This window comes from Camelus bactrianus, chromosome 22 (assembly GCF_048773025.1).
Source record: "Camelus bactrianus isolate YW-2024 breed Bactrian camel chromosome 22, ASM4877302v1, whole genome shotgun sequence".
Lineage (NCBI taxonomy): Eukaryota > Metazoa > Chordata > Mammalia > Artiodactyla > Camelidae > Camelus > Camelus bactrianus.
Genome location: NC_133560.1, coordinates 31,450,477 through 31,470,356, shown reverse-complemented (window position 1 = coordinate 31,470,356; position 19,880 = coordinate 31,450,477). Strand labels below are relative to the sequence as shown.

Below are 19,880 nucleotides of genomic sequence, written 5' to 3'. Positions count from 1 at the left end.
AGGGGGTAAAGTCACTCCGGCGGGTTCTTCAGCCTAAGGGGCAGGGGTGAAACTCCGAGCCCAGGAGGTCCATACTAGGTGCTCAGTAAGATGGCGAAGGGGTCTCCGACCAGGCTCGGATCCCCTAAGACCTTCCACGCGGAGGCCCAATCTCTTCCCCTCCCCCAGCCCAGGGCGCTCCCAACCCCGCCCGCACCCTAGGCGCCCTGTGCGCTCCCGGCCACGGCGCGCACTTTGCCCACCGTCCCTAGATAGGGGGCGGGGCATTCCGCGTCCCGGTTCCCCTTCCCTTTTATTATTTATTATCCTTTAAAGGGGCCGCGACCTGAAAATTTCCGTCCACTCTCTCCCCCTCCCCAACACCCCTGAGCTAGTCGTGCATCGTCGGACAGAACTCCGGGGGCGAGGGGGCGTCCGGGAAGGGGGAGGGGGCCTCGCGAGACCCCTCCCCGCATCCTGGGCCGCGGTGCTGAATCACCGGCGAGGTATTTGCATCTGAGAGCGATTTGTCACCCGGTGATTTGTCTGCGGGGCGGTGAGCGCGCCGGTCGGGGGGGGGGAGGGGAGGGGCGGGGGAGGCCGCGCGCGGGGAGACTTTTACCAATCGGGTCCGTGGGGGGTGTAGACGCGGACTCGGCCGGCGTCTTGGTGAGTCGGCGCGCGGCACAAACCCGGCGGTGGCCGGGAGCCAGTAGCGCGCAGCTTGCGGCCCGGGCCGGAGGCCAGGCGCGGCCGGGGCAGGGCCGGACGCCAGGCGTGGGGCATGCGCCCCACGAGCGGGCCCTGCGCCCCCCGAGCGGGCCCTGCGCGGTGAGGCTGGGGCGAGGGGTGGGCCGGCCTTTCAAATCGCGGGTTCTGTCCCGGGTGGGTGCCGTGCGCCCTGGAAGCCAATGAGGGGGGGTCCCCAAAGTTGGTCAGGGACGTGGGTGGGGGTCCAGGGCCGGGAAGGCGGTCCCAGTGGGTCAGAGTTGGGGTGTTTTTCTCTGCGTCCCCCTTGAAGACCTCACCCCCTACCAGATTGCACCCAGGCGGGTCCGGGGGTGATCGGGGGTCGCGAGTGCGCGCCCCCACCCTCCAGCGGAAGGAAATGGTCTCTATGCGCGCGCGGGGGGCTAAGCTCTGGGTTATTTCATTTTTTTCCTCCCTGAAATTAGATGTTTCATTTGGGATCCCCAAGGGGAGTGGGAGCGCCGGGTGGGGAGGGCAGTTCCGTGGCGACCCTCCCCAGCTTGGATGGTTTATTTATAAAGTGTCGGTTCTGGGGCAGAAAGGGGCCCCTGGAGGGAACACCATCGTGACTCCGTCCCGGGGTGGGCTCGGCCTGAGCCCTGGCTCTCTGGTGAGGATCCTCGGGAAAAGGCCCCCCTGTCCCGTTCAGTGCCCCCCAGACACAAAAGCGGGCGCAGGAAGCGCGGGGAGCGCGCGTTGGTCAATTCCAACGTTCGGCGGACCTGGGCGGCCGGTTTGTCAATAATCTTCCGTTTTTAGTGGCCCGGCCTGGAGGGTTTGCCCCCCCACCATGCAAATCTGCCGCTTTCCAAGAAGCCTTTGAAATCGGACTGGGGTTTCTGTCTTCTTATTTCTTCTCTTCTTAAGTGTTTCTTTTCTCACTTCCTCCAGACCGCCCCCGCTGGACTCTGCTAGCCCCCTCCCCAGGTTTCTGCCCCGCCCTCCCCCTTCTCTTCCTTTGGTGGAGTGAGGGCCCCCTTTCGCCACCCGCGGGCCCCAGCCTTGCACAACTCTTTAAATAACCGTGTTTTGCAAGCCCTGGGCTGAGCGGGTGACCTCTCTCTCCCCGGGAGGCATTGGGGGGGAGGGTGTGGCCCCAGATTCCTCCCCGCCCCTCCAGCCAGGTCCCAACGACCACCCAGCACCCCCATCCCCCCTAGTCCCTGCCAGGGGTTGCCTCTCCCCTGGGGTTGTCATAAAGTGGGGGTAGGGCCGAGGACAAAGGGCTCCTGGGGGGAGGGGTCTGGAGGGGGGCGGGCGTCACCCGCTTAGGGTTAATGGCGGCCATGGGGGGTCCTGCCCGGGCCCAGGGGGCTCTAGGGTTCCCACCTGCCCCCTCCACCAGCCCCAGCGTGGAGGCCTGCCCTGCTCCCCTCCCCCACCGTGGACCCGGAAGGGTCATTAAACCCAGCAGGCCTGGGGAGGGGGATGGCGTGGGGGGAGTGGCTTCCTCTGGCCTCTTCCTTCTGCCCCCCAAAGAGGGGGGCGTTGCCCAGAGCGTTTCCGTGGGGAGGGGGGACTCATCTTGAAGTTGTCAAAGGTGGGGGAGGGGCGGCAGACCAGACTAGACACTGGGTGAGAAATGTCCCCTCAGCACTTCTTGGGGCTGGGGCTGGTGCTGGGGGTGACCGCCTGCCCCTGGGGGGTGGGGGCTGGGTGCTATTCTGCTGCTTCTAAGGACAGGCTAGCCTGGTCACTCTCCAGCGCTGTGGCCTCGGAGAGGGCCTTTGTGCCCTGGGACCCCTGCCCCTGTTGGATCCTGAGGCCCTCCCAGGACAGGTCCCTGCCCACTTTCCCACAGGGGCCGCTCACCTGCATCCCCCACCGTCCTTTCACCCATCCTGCTGGAAGCCCCAAGGACTGGGGAAAGGGCCCCTCCTGTGACTGGGAAGGCTGGAAGGGTCTCCCCAGGGTGGGGTCAGGCTTCTTTCTCTTAGCAGGTCAGGGGAGGGGTTGGGAGGGTGGCCAGGCTGGTCAGTGTCAGCCAGCTACCAGGAGCCTCTAGCAGCCAGCACCCACTGTGTCAGCCCCTTCCTGTGTGTGGGCCCCCTGTGCTCCAGGAGCTGTTCAAGATCCTTAGGGGATTCATTTGCTGGGTTAGGGGTGGCTTCTGGACTCCCCTGCTGCCCCCACTGTCCCAGTGATGTACCATCTGGGGTGTCACTGCCAGACCTGTTGGGTTCTGCCTGGTCTGTTTTATTGGCGGCCTGGGCGGCTGGAGGTGTGGCCTGGGCTTGGGTGGGGGGCCGGGACAGGACCTGCGTCATCCTCCTGTCCTTTGTTGTGCCCCGCTGTGCCAGGCTCTGGGATGTCCATGCCCAGAGCCCACCCGAGGCCTTGGCAGCAAGGGTTGGCTGGGGTCCAAGGGGACCCTAGGCTAGGGGCAGAGTGCGTTGCATTCTGGGACATCGGCCTCACCTGGGGTCCCAAAGGGCAGGGGAACTCCCTGCAGAGAGCACGTGGGGGCTGTGTGGGAGGCTCTGATGTCACCCAGCCCTGGGTTCGAATCCCAGCCCTGCCCGGAACCTGCTGTGTGTCCTCCAGGGGGTCCCCTCCCAGCCTGCTTTCCTCGTCGTCGGTGAACCGGGGGCCATCTGTCCCTCCTTCCTCAACACCAGTGTGGTGCTTGCTGTGCCCGCCCCTCCCCCCGTCTGTGCCATCATAGACTCGCTTCATCCTGCTTGGGCACAGGGAGGTGGGCGCGCCTTTTAGGGCACCACTGTGCTGATGGGGAAACTGAGGTCTAGCGAAGTTGAGGTTTAGGGATGGGATGAGAGCCTGAGTGGGGGCTGCAGCTCAGAGCCCATAAACAGCAAGTGCGTCTCGGGCAGCCAGCGTGCCTGTGAGAAAGGAAGGTGCCTGGCACTCCCCGGACCGGGCTGCACCCAGCACGGCCACGAGCAGCACCCAGAACTCAGAACCAGAACCCAGAATGCACCTGGACTCTGGTCCCTGGTAGCCAATCAGAGGCCAGAAACGCCCTGTTCCCCTGCTCTGTTTATGAAACCATAATCCAAGTATTCCTCCACGACTGTGTGTTTCTGTGTGGCCCAGACTCGTGGGGTCCCTCTCAAGACCCTCAGGAGCCCAGAGTGGGGTGACCCCACTTCCCAGGCCACTGGAGGGTGGACAGAGAGGGGGCGGATGGGGAGAGCATGCTCCTCCACCTCCAGGGGAGGCCTCCGGGTTTGCACCCTGGTGGACATGGATGGAAGGGATTTTCCAAGAGGCTTTGGGGGTCTGACTTCAGTGGGGAGGATGGGGCTGAGGAGCCCAGGGGTGGTCTGACGGTCTCTCTTGTCCCCCCAGGTTTCTGCAAACACGTGAATGAGCCACACACCAGCCGCTGCCCCTGGGTGCCCTGTGTGAGGAGGCAGTGCCCGCCTGCCGCTGGCATGCCCCGCCACCCCTCAGCCTGAGTCCGGCGGCCCTCGCCCCTGCCCCCCGCCACCCTGCACTGCCCCGGCTCCCCCGCGGCCCCCACACTGCAGTGCGGCCGGGCCCCCTCCCCACAGGGGCCGCCCCCGCCGCCCACCCCTGGTGCCCGGGGCGGCCCGGCCCGCAGGGCCATGAAGCTGCAGGCCGTGATGGAGACGCTCCTGCAGCGGCAGCAGCGGGCACGCCAGGAGCTGGAGGCCCGGCAGCCACAGCCACCGCCGCCTGAGCCCCCGGCTGGCCCCCCGGCCCGCACCCGGGCCGCCCCGGACGAGGACAGAGAGCCCGACAACGCACGAATGCAGCGGGCACAGATGGCCGCACTGGCCGCCATGCGGGCTGCGGCTGCCGGCCTCGGACACGCGCCCAGCCCCAGCGGCTCCGAGGATGGGCCCGCCGGCTCGGAGGACGAGGATGCTGCCCAGGAGGGGGCACCCGGCTCACCCGGCCCGCCTGGCCGAGGCAGGGAGGCGGTGGGACTTCCTGAAGACGATGGACACTTCGAGGACACAGGCTCCGACGATGACCTGTGAGTTGGGGTTTCTGGGGTTCACCCTGAATGAGCGTTTAATGAGCACTTGCTGGGTGCCAGGCCGCTCTGACCCCTGGGGATGCAGCGACAGAGGAGGGACAAAACCCCTGTCCTGCTGACCACCAAGAGCGTCCATCCTTTAGAGCTTTCTGGGTGACTAGGGACCTTTCTCCATCTGCACCACCCGGGGTGGGAGCCACCTGTGTTCCATGGCTGACAAGCATTTGAAATGTGGCCGGTGTGGCCAGGGATCTGCCTTTGTAGCTTTATTTCAACTTAAACGGAACTAGCTGCGTGTGGCCAGCGGCCCCTGTCGCCTGCCTGGGACAGATTAGGAACCTTCACAGAGTGGGCATTGATTGGCTCATGGATGCATCCCACCAGGTCTGATGCACGCCCCGAGCTGGTGCTACTGAGACCCTGGTGGGGTCCTTCTCGGCAGACACTTAATGCGCGAGGAAGCAGGCTGAGGCTGAGGCCAGCAAGAATATAAAGCAGGGGTCTTGGAGGGGGTGGCTAGGGGTAGGCTCAGCTTTCAGGAATGGTGAGGGGAGGTCTCCCTGCCCCAGTGACAGCCCCCAGGGAGGGCAAGGGGGGAGCAGGGAACCGCATGCCTGGTGGAGGGAACAGCCTGAGCAAAGGCCCCGAGGCAGGAACTGGGTCAACATTTTGGAGACCCAGTGAGGAAGCCTCTGCAGTGTGGTCAGGGAAGGGGATTTGGGCTTAGCAGTTGGGCCGGGGGGCTGGGGTATCTGCCAAAGGGTCACCTCTAGTTGTTCTGGGCTAACTGGGAACAAGAACAATGTGTCTCAGGCCCTAAACAGGTCATGCTCACAGGCCTTCTCGGCCGCCAGAGCAGGTGGGGGCTGCTCTCCCATGCCCAGAGAGGGAAACAGGCTGGAGGGGTGAGCTGGGGCCTCCTCCCCTAACCCCCTAACCCTGTGTCCGCCCCAGGAAGCCAAAATGGGAAGACGAGGAGGAGGAGCTGGAGGAAGATCTCGGGGACGAGGAGGAGGACGAGGAGGACGAGGACTACGGGGAGGAGGAGGGGCTTGGGCCCCCTGGCTCTGCTGGCCTCGGCCCCACAGCCCTGTTCCCCCGCAAGGCCCAGCCGCTCCAGGCCTTCCGCGGCGATGGCGGGCCGAGAGCACTGGGCAGCCAGGAGCGCCCGGGGGCTGGCCCGGCCCACCCCGGAGGGGCTGCCCACATAGCGCCCCAGCTGCAGCCGCCTGACCATGGGGACTGGACGTACGAGGAGCAGTTCAAGCAGGTGGGCTGTGCGTCAAAATGGGGGCACGAGGTTGCTGCTGGGGTCCTTCTAACTGGCCCAGGACAGCAGGGCATTTGCTGGCTGCGGGCTGGGCTCTGGGGATCCTGTAGGAGCCACAAGGGAGATTGTATCCTGTGGGTGGGCGGGGCCGGCCGTTAGGTGCGCGGATGTGTGGATACGTGAGGACACAAGGTGGGCGGTGGAGTTTGGGTGTCTGCGCCAGCACCCGATGGGGAAATGGCCTCTCCTCAGGCCGTGTGACTGGCCGGGGCCCCTTGTGGGTCGTGGTGAGGCCCGCGGCAGCGGCCGGGGCTCAGGGACGCGGGGCCAGAGGCCTTGTCATTGTGTGGAGGCTGGTCTCTCCGGGCTGCGGCTGTGGAGGTTGGGCTGAGACAAGGGTGGCCATGTCAGTGCGGACAGCCCCGCGGATGGTGGCTCCCTGGGGCTCTGGAGGGGTGGGGAGGAAGCGGGCGCCCGGGTGCCTTCCCCGCGGGCGGCCAGGGCAGAGGAAGTGGCCAGGCAGCCGATCCTTTGAAGTTGGGCCGGGCAGATGGAAACCAGATGGCGGCCAGGGCGGCCGGCTGGGCTTGTGTTCCAGCCTGAGGCCAGCTGGGCCCTGCCCCGACCTCTGAGAGTGGACGGTGGGGACCTGGCCTCCCCGGCCTGGCGCCTGAGCCTCATCTGGGGTGCATGGGAGCCGGGAGGTGACCGTGTGCAGCCTTGGGTCACCCCCCTCCCCGTGCTGGTGTCCAGAATGGGCAGTGGGACCCTCCGGAGGGCGCAGGAGGCCGGGCCACCGTGTGGGGCCTCTGCTGTCAGCCTCACTTGGGGAAAGGGCACCGGGACCCCAGCGGAACTCAGGTAAAGTGCAGGACTGGAAAGTGGACGCACGGCGTGAAGGGGACCGCCCAGAGGCTGACGGGGGCAATAGGAGATATCTAGGCAGGAGGAGATGGTGCCCTGGGGTGGGCATGGCCAGGACAGAGGCCTGGGGGCAGGAGGTCAGCTTCAAGGAATGGGAAGGAGGGTTAATCCCCTGCCCAGGCATCTCGGGCTAGGTGGGGCCCCAGCTTCCCGCTGGGTCCTGGCACCGTGGTGGTGCCGGAGGTGGAGTGACACACAGCAGACGTCACCTCCTTAGGGCGTGGCCAGCCGCACCCTTCAGCCTGGGAGGCTCTGCCCCTGTGGGTGGACACCAGCCTGAGCTGGTACCCTGGATTAAGGGCTGCCCAGCTCCCTGCCTCAGTTTCCCTCCCCTTCCCAAGGAGCCCCTCGTGGCTGGGCTGTTGTCATCTGGACTGTAGATGAGAAAACACTGGCAAGGCAAGGGGGGGCGGGTTTCCCAGAACTGGGCTTCTTGACGTTCTTCAGGGTCAAAATGACGCAGACCGGAACCTTACGGGCGAATTATGTTTATGGGTTCACTGGATTTTTGCCATCTGCCCTGAATCTCTCTCTTGGGCAGCCCCAGGCTGGGGGGCCAGAGCTGGATAGACACCCGCCACCTCATAGGGTCGTGGCCAGACCAGAGCCCTTGTGGGGTTGGAGGTTGACCAGCAGCCCTGGCCCCACCCAGCAGCCCCAGCCACGGGGCCCAGTGCTGGTGGGAGGCGGATTTCAGGTGGCCAGCGGGGCAGAGTCCAGGGGTCAGGTGCCCTGACTTCACAACCCCCTCAGCGTGTCCAGAACAAGGGGCCTCCGGGAGCCATCGTCCTTCTTGTCTGGGACGTGATGATCACGCCCTGCTGATGCCCAGGGTCGATTTGTGGATGGGGAAATTGAGGCCAGAGGAAGTCAGGGGACCCGTGTCACACAGTCAGACTCGTGCCTATGGAGTCCCCGCTAGCTGCCCGGCTCCCCTGCTGTGGGGCAGGGACAGTTGGTAAGCAAATGGATAGGAAGGTCAAGGTGGTCGTGGTGGGGTGGGGGGTCGAGATGTGGCTGGGCACCCAGCTGGGGAGGCGGGTAAGGCCCCCCAGGATATGGCGTTTGGGCCTAGTCTCGTAGGAGGTGCCAGGCACTACACGGAGGAATGATGGTGTAGCTGGCAGAGGAAATGGCCCGTGCAAAGGCCCTGAGGTAGGACGCAGCTTGGCTTGTGTGTGGAGGCCAGACGCCGCCAGGCTGGGTCCCAAAGGGAATGGTCCTGGATTCCAAGACGGTGAGGGCTGAGGGAGGTTATGGTCAGGTGAGGGGCTGCCTTGCGGTGCTGGGATCTTCTTCCTGTCCATTTGTGACAGGTCCAGCAGCCAGCGCTGCCCTCCAGCCCAGCTGGCCAGGCACCTGTGCAGCCAGTGTCAACAGTGGCCCGGGCCCAGCCGGCCCAGCAGATGTCGGGGCCATGTTGACTCTGGCGCCTGCCCCACCCCCTTCCTGGCACGTGGCAGCCAGGCCAGCCAGCCTCCTGCTTGGCACCACCTCTGCCTCTTCCTCCCTGGTCTTGGCAGGGCCTGGGGCTGACTTCCGCCCAAAAAACCCTCGACAGCCGTGAAATTACGCCATCGGCGACGGGGTCTGGGGGGCAGCCAGGCTGGGGAGGGGCCAGGAGCTTCAGGCTCATGGCCATGGAATCTTCCCTTGAAAGCTGGGAGCAGCACTGCTGTGGGGCCCCAGGGGCGTGTGCGGAGTTGGCCGCTGCTGTCCTGGGTCCGTGTGTCGCGCATGGTGATCAGGATCTCAGCCTGCTGCGGTCACATGTGGCATTTGGTGATATCCCGGTGGCTTCGGGTCACTAGCAGGGCTGCGCCTGGGCTCTCGAGAGTACCACCGAGGAATTTTAAGCCGGCAGACGCTGAATAACAGCTTGTCAGCCACTTTTAAGGGTTTGAATCCTCAGTCTCCACAACGCACGTGAACGCTGGGACTTCCGTTGACAGTTTCATCGACATAAAAGTCACAGAGCACGATTCCCCCACTGAAGATGCAAGTCAGTGGTTTTAGTACATTCACAGGGCTGTAGGGCATCACCACGGGCAACCTTAGGATGTTTCCATCTCTTCAAAGATAAACCTTCCAAAATGCCCCCTTTAGCTGCTACCCTCGTCCCCTCCCCCAGCCCAGCAGCCAGGAACCCACTGTTCACCCCTGTGGACTGGCCTGTTCTGGACGTTTCACATCCATGGACTCACACGCTGTGGGGAGTCCTTCTGTGTCTGCTTCTCTCACTGAGCACCGTGTTCTCAGGGTATGTCCACGTGGGAACGGGTGTCAGGGCTGCTCTCCTTTTCGTGGCTGAGTAATATTCCGTTCGGGTTTTGTTTTGTTTTGTTTTTTTCTTTTTTGGTGGGAAAGGGAGGTAATTAGGTTTACTTATTTTTAGAGGAGGTACTGGGGATTGAACCCAGGACCTTGTGCATGCTGAGCACATGCTCCCACTGAGCTGTACCCTCCCCCATATTCCATTAGATGTGCGTATACCACGTTGTATTTATCCACTCGTCCACCAATGGACACTTGGGTTGTTTCTTCCTTTGGCTGCCATGAACACGTGTGTACGAGTTTTACACAAATGTGTGTACCCAGGAGGGGGGCTGCTGCGTCACACGGGAACTCTGCATTTAACCCACTGGGAGCTGCGGTCGTTCACGGCGGCAGCTGCATTTTGTATCCCCAGCAGCCGCACAAGGGTTCCAGTTTCTCCACGTCGCCACTGGCACTTGTGGTTATGACTCTGACTCCAGCCGTCCGGTGGGGGTGGTGCGCTATCTCACTGTGGTTTTGATTTGCATTAAATGTTGGGATATTCCCCCCCCACTCCCCACTTTCCAAGGTCATGTCTGCTCAGCACAACTTGTAAATGAGCTCAAGAGGTGTAGGGATGACAAACCTAGCTGTTGTTTGTCGCCTAAATGTGCACAGGCAGCGGGTTGAGCTTCTTCTGAGTCTCACGTACCCTTACTTGGTCCCACGGCGGGGGGGAGGGCACTCCTACTGCCCCCACTGTGCGGATGAGGAAACCAAAGCGCACAGTGGGCAAGCCACTCGCTCACAGTCACACAGGGCAGGTGTCAGAGTTGGGATTTGACCCCCGGGTACACTGGGGGCATAGCAGGCTGCACGTCCAGGGGCCCACTGGCTATGGGTCTGGGGGGACCTGGATGGCGCTCTGAGCCTCAGTTTCCTCAACTGAAATGGAGACATTTGGTCCAGGGACCCACATCAGGGCCTCGGGACCTGGGGCCTAGACATACACAGGCCTTCAGGCAGGAAGGGCCACCAGTGAGCCCTGAGAGGCTGCCCCGCCCTCGCCGTGGACCCCACCCAGGCCCCTCCCCTCCTCCTGGGGCCCAGTGAATTCCCATGGGTGTCCTTCTGTACCCCAGAGACAGGCTCCAGCAACTTGGACTGAAACCAGGGGCCTCAGATGTGTCCTCAGCACGAGGCTGGGGTCACATTTTTTTTCTGGTCCTTTCAGCTCACTTAGAATTTTACTGACTACGGAAAACACACTATGTCCTTTTTTTTTTTTTCCTTTTGGCGATTACCTCTAAGTCTGGTCTTCGGAGCCTGGAGTATCGCAGCAACATTTCCACCAGGAACATTTTTAAAGTCCTTTTTTGATTCCAGAAGAACACTTGGCACCATTCTTGTGGGAGTTCCAGGGAGGCCTGAGGCCCAAAGGCCCCCACCCCGCCCCGGCCGGCATCGGCCGTGGTGTCTCCGGGCCTTTCTCTGCCCGTTTACACAGAAGTGGGGCTGACGGCTGTCCAGGTGTGACCGCTCGGGGGCTGCGGGCTCCGAGCTGGACCCTGCTGTCCTGCCACTTTTCCACGTGACTTTCGCCCTGTGTCCGTCTGTTTTATCTGAGTTCTGAGTTGCCTTTTTAGTGCTGCAGTTTCCTTGTGGGGCCCAAACCAGCACATTGTTCTGTTTTCCTGTTCCCCTGTTGTAAACTTGAGCACCACAGTGAACATCTCCGGGCTCATGAGGGCTGCTTGGGGTTGTGTGGTGTGGGGGTTGGGAGCTGGCCTTGCCAGGGCTTGGGGAGGAGGTGGCAGGTGTTTTCTTCATCCTGCGTGGGAGCCCCCGGAGGCTGGGGAGCCAGGAGTGGACCCAGGCACTCCAGCCCTGTCAGGGCTGGCTTAGGGGAAAGGCTGCCCTGAGGAGTGGGATTTGGAGCTGGGGCTTTGCAGGATATCTGAGAGTTGGCCAGATGGACAGAGAAGGGTTAGGGTCCGTGCCTTGGAACAGTGTGGCTGGGACGTAAAGTGGGAGGGGGAGGGGTGAGCAGAACATCTGGGCAAACCAAAGGTGGGCTCATGGGGGGCCTTAGCAGGGCTTTTAGAGTGGGCGAGGGAGAGAGATGCTGGGGGAGCCCTTCCAGGGCCCATGCTCCAGGCAGGAGCGGAAGAGGCCAGTGCTGCAGCCGGGCCTGCCGGGCCGGGGGGAAGGTGAGAGCTTCTCGGCGGAGGAGCATGTTCAGGGCAGAAGGCACACCCTGGGCACAGGCTGGAGGTCAGGTGAGCCCAGCACCGTTATCCGGTGTGTTGGGGACAGGGTGGGCCTGGGGCCAGGCCCTGGGTCCCTCGGGTGCCGGGTGTCATCCTGGGGCGGCGGGATCCCTGGGCCCCGAGCTTGGGGGCGGGACGAGTGCTGGGAAGCCCCTCGGGAGGCCGGCCCAGCCGCCTGGGGCAGCGCCCGCCTCATCAAAGCGGCTGCGGCTGCTGGCATGGAGCCAGCTGGGCCATGGCGGGCGCGGGGAAGGTGCCCGCCTGCCAGCCCCTGGCACCGTGCCCCTGCCCGTGCCAGCCCAGGGAGCCACACTGACTCAGCCGGAAGAACCTTATCTGGCCCCGGCGCCGCCGCCCAGCCGCCCGGTCACCGCCATGGGGTCACCACCACTGCGGCCTGGCCCCACGCCCACCGCTGCTCCCCACCCTGGTGGCCGCTGCCAAGCGCCCGGCCCCTCCCCACGCTTTCTAATAACACACGCAGCTGCCAGAGAGAGGGAGTGGTGCCCAACATTCTCTGCCAGGCGGGGATGGGTGCGGGTGAGCACGTGGGGTCCAGCCTGCCGACCAGGGCGTCCGGGCACATGTGGGGACCTGGTGGTTACGTGGGGTCCCTGTGGGCTGGGGGGGCCCTGTCTCGGGAGGGGGCTCTGTGTGTGGCAGGGTCTGAGTTTGCAGGGCGGGGGGTCTGGGGGTCGTGACTGTCCCGTGTGTGCACATGTACATTCCATGGCCACGTGGCCCATCTGCGGCATCTTTATGGGCAGCTGTCAGCTCCAGCGCCATGTGTGTCCCTGTGTCTGGAGTGTTGGGTCTGTCCGCGTGCACACCCTGTTCCGTGGCCCCAATCTGCATGGACGTGTCCTGGGCTCGTGTACCCCAGATGTGTTGGCCCAGCGCCAGGCATGTCCCATGTGCCTGTATGTGACAGGTGGTGGGCCACCGTCTCCCATGGCTGTTTAGTTTGCGTGCAGCTGTGTGCGTGGTGGGGTCTGTGAGCACACGTGTATGAGCGCACGTGTGTGGCCGGGCTCCCAGTGCTCCGCCGTGTGAGCCTTGCGTGCGCACCACTGGCCCCACTGACCCCGTGTCCCAGGAAGCGTGAGGTGGCAGTGGGGCCCATTAGCCATCAGCCACGTTCCCCCCCAAGTCAGTGGTTTGAGTCGGCCAGCCCAGGCACAAGTCAGCCGCCTGCACCTGCCCATGTAGGCTCCAAGCTGCCTTGCTGACGTAGCCCCAGGAGCTGCAGGGTGTGACCAGAGCCCCAGGGGCTGCAGGGGTGCCCCCACTGAGTCCCATCCCCTCCTTCCCTCACGTGCTGTGTGGTTTTAGGCAGGGGCACACCCTCTCTGATCCAGGGATGCCGCCAAGGTATGGCAGGCAGGGCTCGCCCACTCTGTGCCTCAGTTTCCCTGCTGGATGCAAAGACCCCTCAACCTGCTGAGTCTTCTGATCCTGAGCCAGCACCTCCCGCGGTGACTTGGAGGGGCTTCCCAGGCCCTCTGGAAGGCCCAGCGCCCCCGTTTGCAAAGGCTGTCCGCTGCTGGGGAGCAGCTGGGGGCGCGGGCCTTGGGTGGGCATGTGCGGGGGCTGGGTGGACCGCCCTTCTCTGCTCACCCGGCTGCGCTCTGCCAGAGGACAGTTGGGGGTCACAGGGTTAAACGGTAACCAGTCTGCCTACTGAAGGCCCCAGCGCGGGCCGCAGCTCTGCCCCTCGGTCAGGGCTGGTGGGGGTCCCGTGGGGCCGAGCGGTGGGGGTGGGGAGGGCACAGAGCCAACACCGACTGCTAGCCCTGCAGGCTGGCGGCCGCAGGGACCCCTGCCTTCCCGACGATGAGGAAGAGGCAAATGAAACCGCCCGTTCCAGGAAGAAGTCTGTCGGGGCAAATGGTGTCCCCCAGACTCACGTCCGCGCAGGTCCTTAGAATGGAACCTTATTTGGAAATGGAGTCCTTGCAGGTGTGACGCAGTGAAGGCCAGGTCACAGTGGAAGGAGGTGGCCCTGAATCTAGTGACTGGTGTCCTTAGGAAAAGGCAAGGGACACACAGAGACAGGGAGAGAACCATGTGACAGTGGAGGCAAACTGGGCTGATGGGGCCACAAGCCCAGGGATGCCTGGGGCCCCAGAAGCTGGAAGAGGCAGGAAGGACCCTCCCCTGGAGCCTCCGGAGGGAGTGTGGCCCGGCGACCCCTGGGTTCCGGACGTCTGGGCTCCAGAACTGGGAGGGAATGAACCCCTGCTCAGTGGGCACGGGATGTAGGAAACCTCAAGTGTGTGTGTGTGTGTGTGTGTGTGTGTGTGTGTGTGTGTTCCTCCCACAGCGAGTACGGAGCGCCTGCTCCTTACTAGCCCCGGCCGGCCGTCTGGGCGGGGCGGCCGAGGCTGTCTGGAGCTATTATCTGCGAGCCAGCGGGTGAGGGTGTGTCTGTCTGTGTGTCTGTGTCTGGCTGGACGGGCGTGTCCATCTGTGCCAGGAGACCATGCCAGGTGGCAGGGCCGTGGGCACATCGAGAGGGACTGTGAGGGGGGGGGCGTCCAGACGGGTGGGAGGGTCTGTGCGCCGGCCACGTAGGTGTGCATGTGGGGCCGTGGAGTAGGTGGGGGGCCGTGGGGCGCATCTGAGTGGGGCTTGGGTTTCCCTCAGGGTGGGGGTGAGTCCTGCTAGTGTCCATGGGGGGTCCAGCATCTCTGTCCAGGCTGGAGTGACCAGGAGTGGCTGTGGGCCTTGGTGCTCCGTAACCTTCCCTTTCTGCCCCGTGAGGGGTCTCTGGGGGTCCCCGTGACCGCCCCGGCCTCTGCCCTGCAACAGCACTCCCTCAAACCCCCGCCTTCGGTAGGGGTGTTGAACTAGTATCTTCCAATGTGGATATTCTGGGCTTGTGAGACCCCCCTGCCCTGGGGGCACCCCCAGCCCGAGGGGCTGCCAGCTGCAGACCAGAGCCTCCTGTTCTCTCCCCTCTTTTCTGACGAGCCCGCTAAGTTCTCCCCCACCGGGGACTCAGGCTGGGCCTGGGTCCTCTGCTGGAGGCTGGAACCAGCGTGAACCTCCAGGCCACCCCGCCTCGCCCTTGGGGAGCCAGGCCCGGAACCCGGACGCGTCCCTCTGTCCCTGGGTCTCTGGTTTCTCTCTCCCTCATGTGTCTCTGTCTCTGTCTTTCTCCTTCCCCGTTTTTCTTCACCCTCCATCCTCCCATCAGCCCGTAATCACTCCTCAGCTGCTCTTCTCCCAGGAGTGGCCCCAGCGAGTGCCCAGTGGACGGCGAGCGTGGGCACCGCTGCCGCCCTCCCGCAGCCTGGCGGCTGGCCCTGCCACAGCTGGCACCCTGCCCGGCCCCTCCCTGTTCCCCCCCCCCCGGCTGGTCCACGCCCTCGCTGACCGAGAGCCTGGTTCTTGGACAGGACAGGCAGTGGGGTCTGTGGGCACCTCTGGGGTTATTCTTTCTCGGTGTCGTCGCCGTGGGCGGGACAGCCACGCTGGGGTGCAGATGTTGGCCTTCTGGGCCCGGCTTCTTGTCTGTAAGATGGGGTCAGCATTTGAGCTGGTGTTTGGCTGCCACCAGGGTCCTGGTGGAGCAGGGTGGGCGTGTGGGGCCCCGGCTCTGCCTGCCCAGGATGGGGGGGCCGCCCAGCTTGGATCTCAGCCCCACTCTGTTCACTGGAGCAGTTGCCCCTGGGGAGCGGAGTCCCTGTCCTGCAGTCGAGGCTAGGCTTGAGGGCCCTGTGAGCCTGCTGGCCACCGCGGGGTGGACTCTGTTCTCCTGCCCTTGGCCTGGGGTCTCACCAAGGCTCCTCCCTGAACCCTTCGAGGCCCCTTCCTCTTGACTCCTGGGCGGGAGGCAGCCCCCTTCCTTCCCGCACTCTCAGCGGGGACCACTTGGCCTCCTGCTCCCTAATGCTGTTGCATTTCCCTTCGGAGAACCTGGGCTGGGACCTCACTCCCTGACCAGGTAGACCTTTCAGAACAGCCTCACCGCTAGGAAAGTCCCTCCCAGCGTTTTCGGGGCTGCCCGCAGCTCTTCTGCAGGGAAACAGGGTTGCTTCCCTTCAGAGGAAACCCCACGGCGGGATTTTTAATTCCCGGTGCTGAGCCCTGGGTGCAGGGCTCGGACCCCTCGCCACTCCAAGCCAGCGGCTGAGTGGTAGTGAGGCTGTCATGTTCGGCTTGCAGGGGCCTGGGACCCTCGTAGGAAATGCCCTGAGAGCAGCGTGGAGCTCTGGGCTCATAACTGGGGTGGGGGCAGGGAGGGAGAAGATTCTGGGTCTTCGGCTCTCTGGCCCCAAAGCATTTGCCTGGGGCCCTCAGCGGCAGGCGCTCTTGAACAGGACCCCTCTTCCTGCAGCCCTGCAAGGCCCTGAGTCGTCCCAGAGGCTCCGAGGGGCTGGCCCTGGGCTCCAGGCTGGCTGCGCTGCCTTCTCTCAGCACCTCTGTGAAATGGGCTCCCGTGCAGACAGCGGTCTGCTCAGAGCCAGGCCGATGGGTCGGGGGCTCCCAGGCGGACTGGAGGCCACCCACCCCGGTTTGCATGTCATTTGCGTGCCACCACGGGGCAACTGCCTTCCTAGAAGTTTCTCTCCCTTGCTCCGCATCCTGGATGTGTCCTCCAGGCCTGAGCTGCTGGTGTCCCCAGCTGTGACATGGGGCTGCCACCAAGGTGGCTCCTTCTGCTGCCCTGCTCGGTGCCCCCGCATCTTCTCGGAGCCGGACTCTCCTCCCTGCACAGTCTGCTCCACGTGATCCCTCATCCCCATCCTGGACGCTTCAGGTGCATCCCTGTCCCCTTCACAGATGGGAAGACTGAGGCCCCGGGGGCCCTGGTCACACGACCTGGAGAGAAGGGCACTTCCCTGGAACCACTAACCCGGAAATCCAGGAAGCAGCGCCTTTCATCGTCAGCTTCGTGGTCAGGCTCCGTGACTCGTTTCTGAAACTTTTATTAATATCTGGGGCGTGGGTGGAGGTGCTGTGTCTTTTCAGAGAGGGGACACGTGTGGGTTGGTGGCCCGGGAGGGCGGGCGGTGGGTTGGTGGCCACGCGGGCAGATGTTTCTGCCCTGCCCAGAATCACTTCCCCAATTTCCTGCGGGCCCAGTGGGGCCCCCGCGGCCCTGGAGCGCTGACGGGAAATGAAAGGGCCGCGTGGCCCTGCGCCCGGCGGGGGTGGCCCAGCCAGCAGGTGCGCCAGGAGACCTCACAGACATTGATTAAGCCCCTGCTGTGTGCAGCGGCCAGCGAGCCTGCCCTGACCCGTCCTGCAGCGGAGAGGCCTGCTCCTCCCCACCTCCCCTCCTGTGTGTGACTTCTCCTGTCCCCCTTGCTGGCCTGGGGCTCCCAAGGGGCTTCTGGGGCTCTCAGGCACACTGCGGTGTCCCCAGCACCCAGCGTAGGCTTTAACATGCAGAAGGTGCTCAGGCGTGGCTGCAGAATGGATTGACGTGGCCGAAATCCCAAGGCCAAACTCTCAGTTGGCCCTGACCTCCCCACGCTGTGCTGTGGGGGGTCTGAGTCCCAGGAGCCCCCGTTGCCCCCCACAGCTGGTGACCAGATCACATGGCCCCAGCCCCACCCCCCTGCTGGGAGTGGAGACACGCAGGGTTCCCGACTCCTGGTCCTCCACCCCACGTCACCTCCTCCTGCAGCCCCACTGTCACTCCGACTTCATCCATCTGTCTGTCCCGCCTGGTCCTTGCCCCCTGGGTCTCTAGCCAGGCGCTGAGCCTGGGCCTCAGGCTCCCTGCTGGCAGCTGTGGGCCTCTCGGTGGAGGTGGAAGAGGACGGTTACTGAAGTCTGCCCCGGGCGAGACTGAGACCTGGTCCTCAGGTGCACGGTGCCTCCTCCCAGCTCAGGTTCCCCAGTGCAGAGTGGGCGTGAGGAGAGGGGCTGGGGAGGCGTGGGCTGCCGCCCCGGTGCATCCCCCACCCCACCTCCCCCTGTGGCCACGGGCGGTTCTGTGAGTGGGGCCAGCGGGCCCCAGGGACGAGCTCTGGCCCACCTGGGCAGCAGCCGCCCCTGCTGAGTCATCCTGGGCTTGCCTCCCAGCGCCTGATGATGTGAGGAGGGGTTCACCAGCGGGGCCGGGGGCCGCGGGGCCAGCTTGGTGGAGGATGCACCTGGGGGCGACTGCCCAAGTGTGCCCCCTCCCCCCTCCCTTCCTTCGTGAGTGGGCGCCTGCTGTGCACCGGCTGACCCGTAATCGCCAGTCTGCCCCCGAGGGCTCTCGTGGGGGTGGGGAGAAAGAGCGGAAGGAGCCCATCCGAAGGAGCTCGAGTAGGTGAGCCCCGACCTGCTGGGGGCGCTGCTGGGGGCGCCGCCCAGCTCGAGCCGTGGGTGGGGGAGGGGGCCCAGGTGGGGGCCAGCAGCGCAGAGGCCCTGGGCCCGGCCAGGTTGTGAGCAGGGAGCACTGTGCACAAGGCGGGCCCGCAGGCAGGAGGTCTGGCCTCCGAAGCAGGGGCGACACGGCCTGGTCTTCTTTTTTTTTTTTTAATTAGACTTTGTTTTTTGGGGGTAATTAGGTGTTTACTTACTTGTTTCAACAGAAGTGCTGGGGATTGAACCCAGGACCTTGTGCAAGCTAAGCACGCTCTCTGCCACCGAGCTGTTCCCTCCACCCTGCAGCCTGATCTTGATGTAAAATGTAAAGACGGAAAGCTCCCCGATCCTGGGGGCGATCCTGGGGGCCGGCCGCACGCTGCCCTTGGTGTTGGTGGGGAGGGGATGTTGGGAGATTAAAAAAACAGCAGTGCAGACTTCCCTGCAGTGTCATTCTGTTCATAGGAGTTACAGTGAATCAACTTTTGTCCAAAACATGGTGGGAATAGAAATAAGTGAGATTATTACACAGCAGGTTCTTAGCAGCATGATTCACAGTAATAGTCAAAAGGGGGAAATAACCCAAATGCCCGTCAGCGGTGAACAGAGAAACAAAGGTGTCCCTCCACACGCGGGAGCGTCGCTCGGCCGTGACCAGGAGAGCAGCCCTGACACCCGTTACCCCGTGGACGGACCCTGAGAGCACGACGCTCAGGGAGAGAAGCAGACACAGGAGGACACGCAGCGTGTGACTCCACGGATGTGAGGCGTCCAGAACAGGCCAGTCCCCAGACACGGGGAGGGGGCTCCTGGCTGTCAGGGCTGGGGGGGTGGGGGGGTGGCTGCTGGTGGGGACGGGGCTTCCACTGGGTGACGGGACGTTCCGGAGCTAGACAGAGGTGAAGTTTGCACTGCAGTGTGAATGCACTAGAGGCCCCTGCATCGTTTACTTGAAGATGGTGAAGTGTATGTTGTGTGACTCTTGCCTCCGTGAATATTTTCTAAAGGCCCAGGACGGCAGGTGGGATGAGGGCGTGAAGCCTCCCGGGCTGCGCCCAGCCTGCCCGTGGCCTCACTCCTCCCTTCATCCCTGGTCCCTTCCCGGACCCCATCTGAGGGCGGGGGTTCTAGCAGGGCCCCCAAGGTCCCCACGTGCGACGGCGCCTGTCTGTTCCCGCCGTTCTGGCCGTCAGGGAAGATGTCTGTTTCTCGTTCCCCACAAGCCCGTGAAAAACGTGCCTCTTTAAACCTGTCTGCCACCTCTGTGTCTGCCACAGAGAAGTTGTCCTTCTGCGGGGCTGGGGGCTGGCCGGTCCCCCGAACCCTCCCGGTTCCTCCGGAGTTTGGTCCCTGTCTCTGCCGTCCAAGGACAGAGGCCTCACTCCTGGAGTCCCCCTGCCAGTCTGGTGGCCTCGTCTGTCCAAGGTGGGGCCCCGCGGACTTTGGAGCCGCCAGGGCGCCGGGAGGGGGCCTGAGCAGACACCGTTAAGGGGGCAAAGGTCCTCCCCGGGGGCCCTGGGGCGGGTGATTGCTTTACAGCCAGGGCCCCTCTGCCTTGGGCTGGACGCTACCCTGGGCCCCATGCAGGCTGGGGACAGGCTGGGGATGGCCGGATGCCACTGCCCAGGAGGGGCCACTGCCCAGGAGGGGTCTCCCGCGTGCAGCCCAGGTGGCACCCCTCCCCCCTGCAAACCTGGGCCCTGCCCTGGCCTCCAGGCTGGCAGGTGGGGCCCTGAGGGGCCACTGTCCCTGCAGGGTGGCTGCAGCCCCCCACCCCGCCCAGGGTTATCTTGGCCTGGTCAGCAGCACAACCCCACTTTCTCGCAGCCTTGGTGGTAAAATAATGCTCACCATTCGCCACAAACAAGAATTTCCTGTTTGCCCCTCAAGCACTTGGGGGAGGGGCTGGTCACCCGACGGTTTCCTCCCGCCCCTCCCCCGCCCACTGCCTGAACCCAGCAGCCCCCTTCATCTCTTCCTCCTGGACGACTTGGCCCTCCGCCCTCTGTTGGGGGTGTCCCACCGGGGTCCCCCCTCCTTCACCCTCCGGCCTCCCCCTCCAGCCAGCACTGGGCCCAGAGCAAGGCGCGTGTGGGGACGCGGACTTTAGTGTTCATTGTCCACCATGTGTTCTCGCGTGTCTGCTGAGAAATCG

The 19,880-nt window shown here is 64.2% G+C and overlaps 1 protein-coding gene and 1 long non-coding RNA gene across 5 annotated transcripts in view; both read left to right on the top strand.

Annotated features, from left to right (window-relative positions):
- Positions 1-347: 347 nt before the first annotated feature.
- Positions 348-19,880, top strand: part of ARID3A (AT-rich interaction domain 3A) — a 34,479-nt gene continuing 14,946 nt past the window's right edge. For 2 of the 4 annotated variants that reach the window (XR_012501715.1, XM_074351355.1), the window contains exons 1-3: positions 655-810; positions 4,039-4,693; positions 5,651-5,966. Coding sequence is in view for 3 of the 4 variants with exons in the window: in XM_074351355.1 (XP_074207456.1) it covers positions 4,299-4,693; positions 5,651-5,966 (711 nt within the window). In the remaining variant the exon portion in view is untranslated. The other 2 variants (XM_074351357.1, XM_074351356.1) reach the window with 2 other exon arrangements.
- LOC141574692 (uncharacterized) lies at positions 5,974-18,504 on the top strand. The gene is made up of 3 exons (XR_012501716.1): positions 5,974-14,934; positions 16,205-17,687; positions 17,953-18,504. It is a non-coding gene; the product is annotated as an uncharacterized LOC141574692 (long non-coding RNA).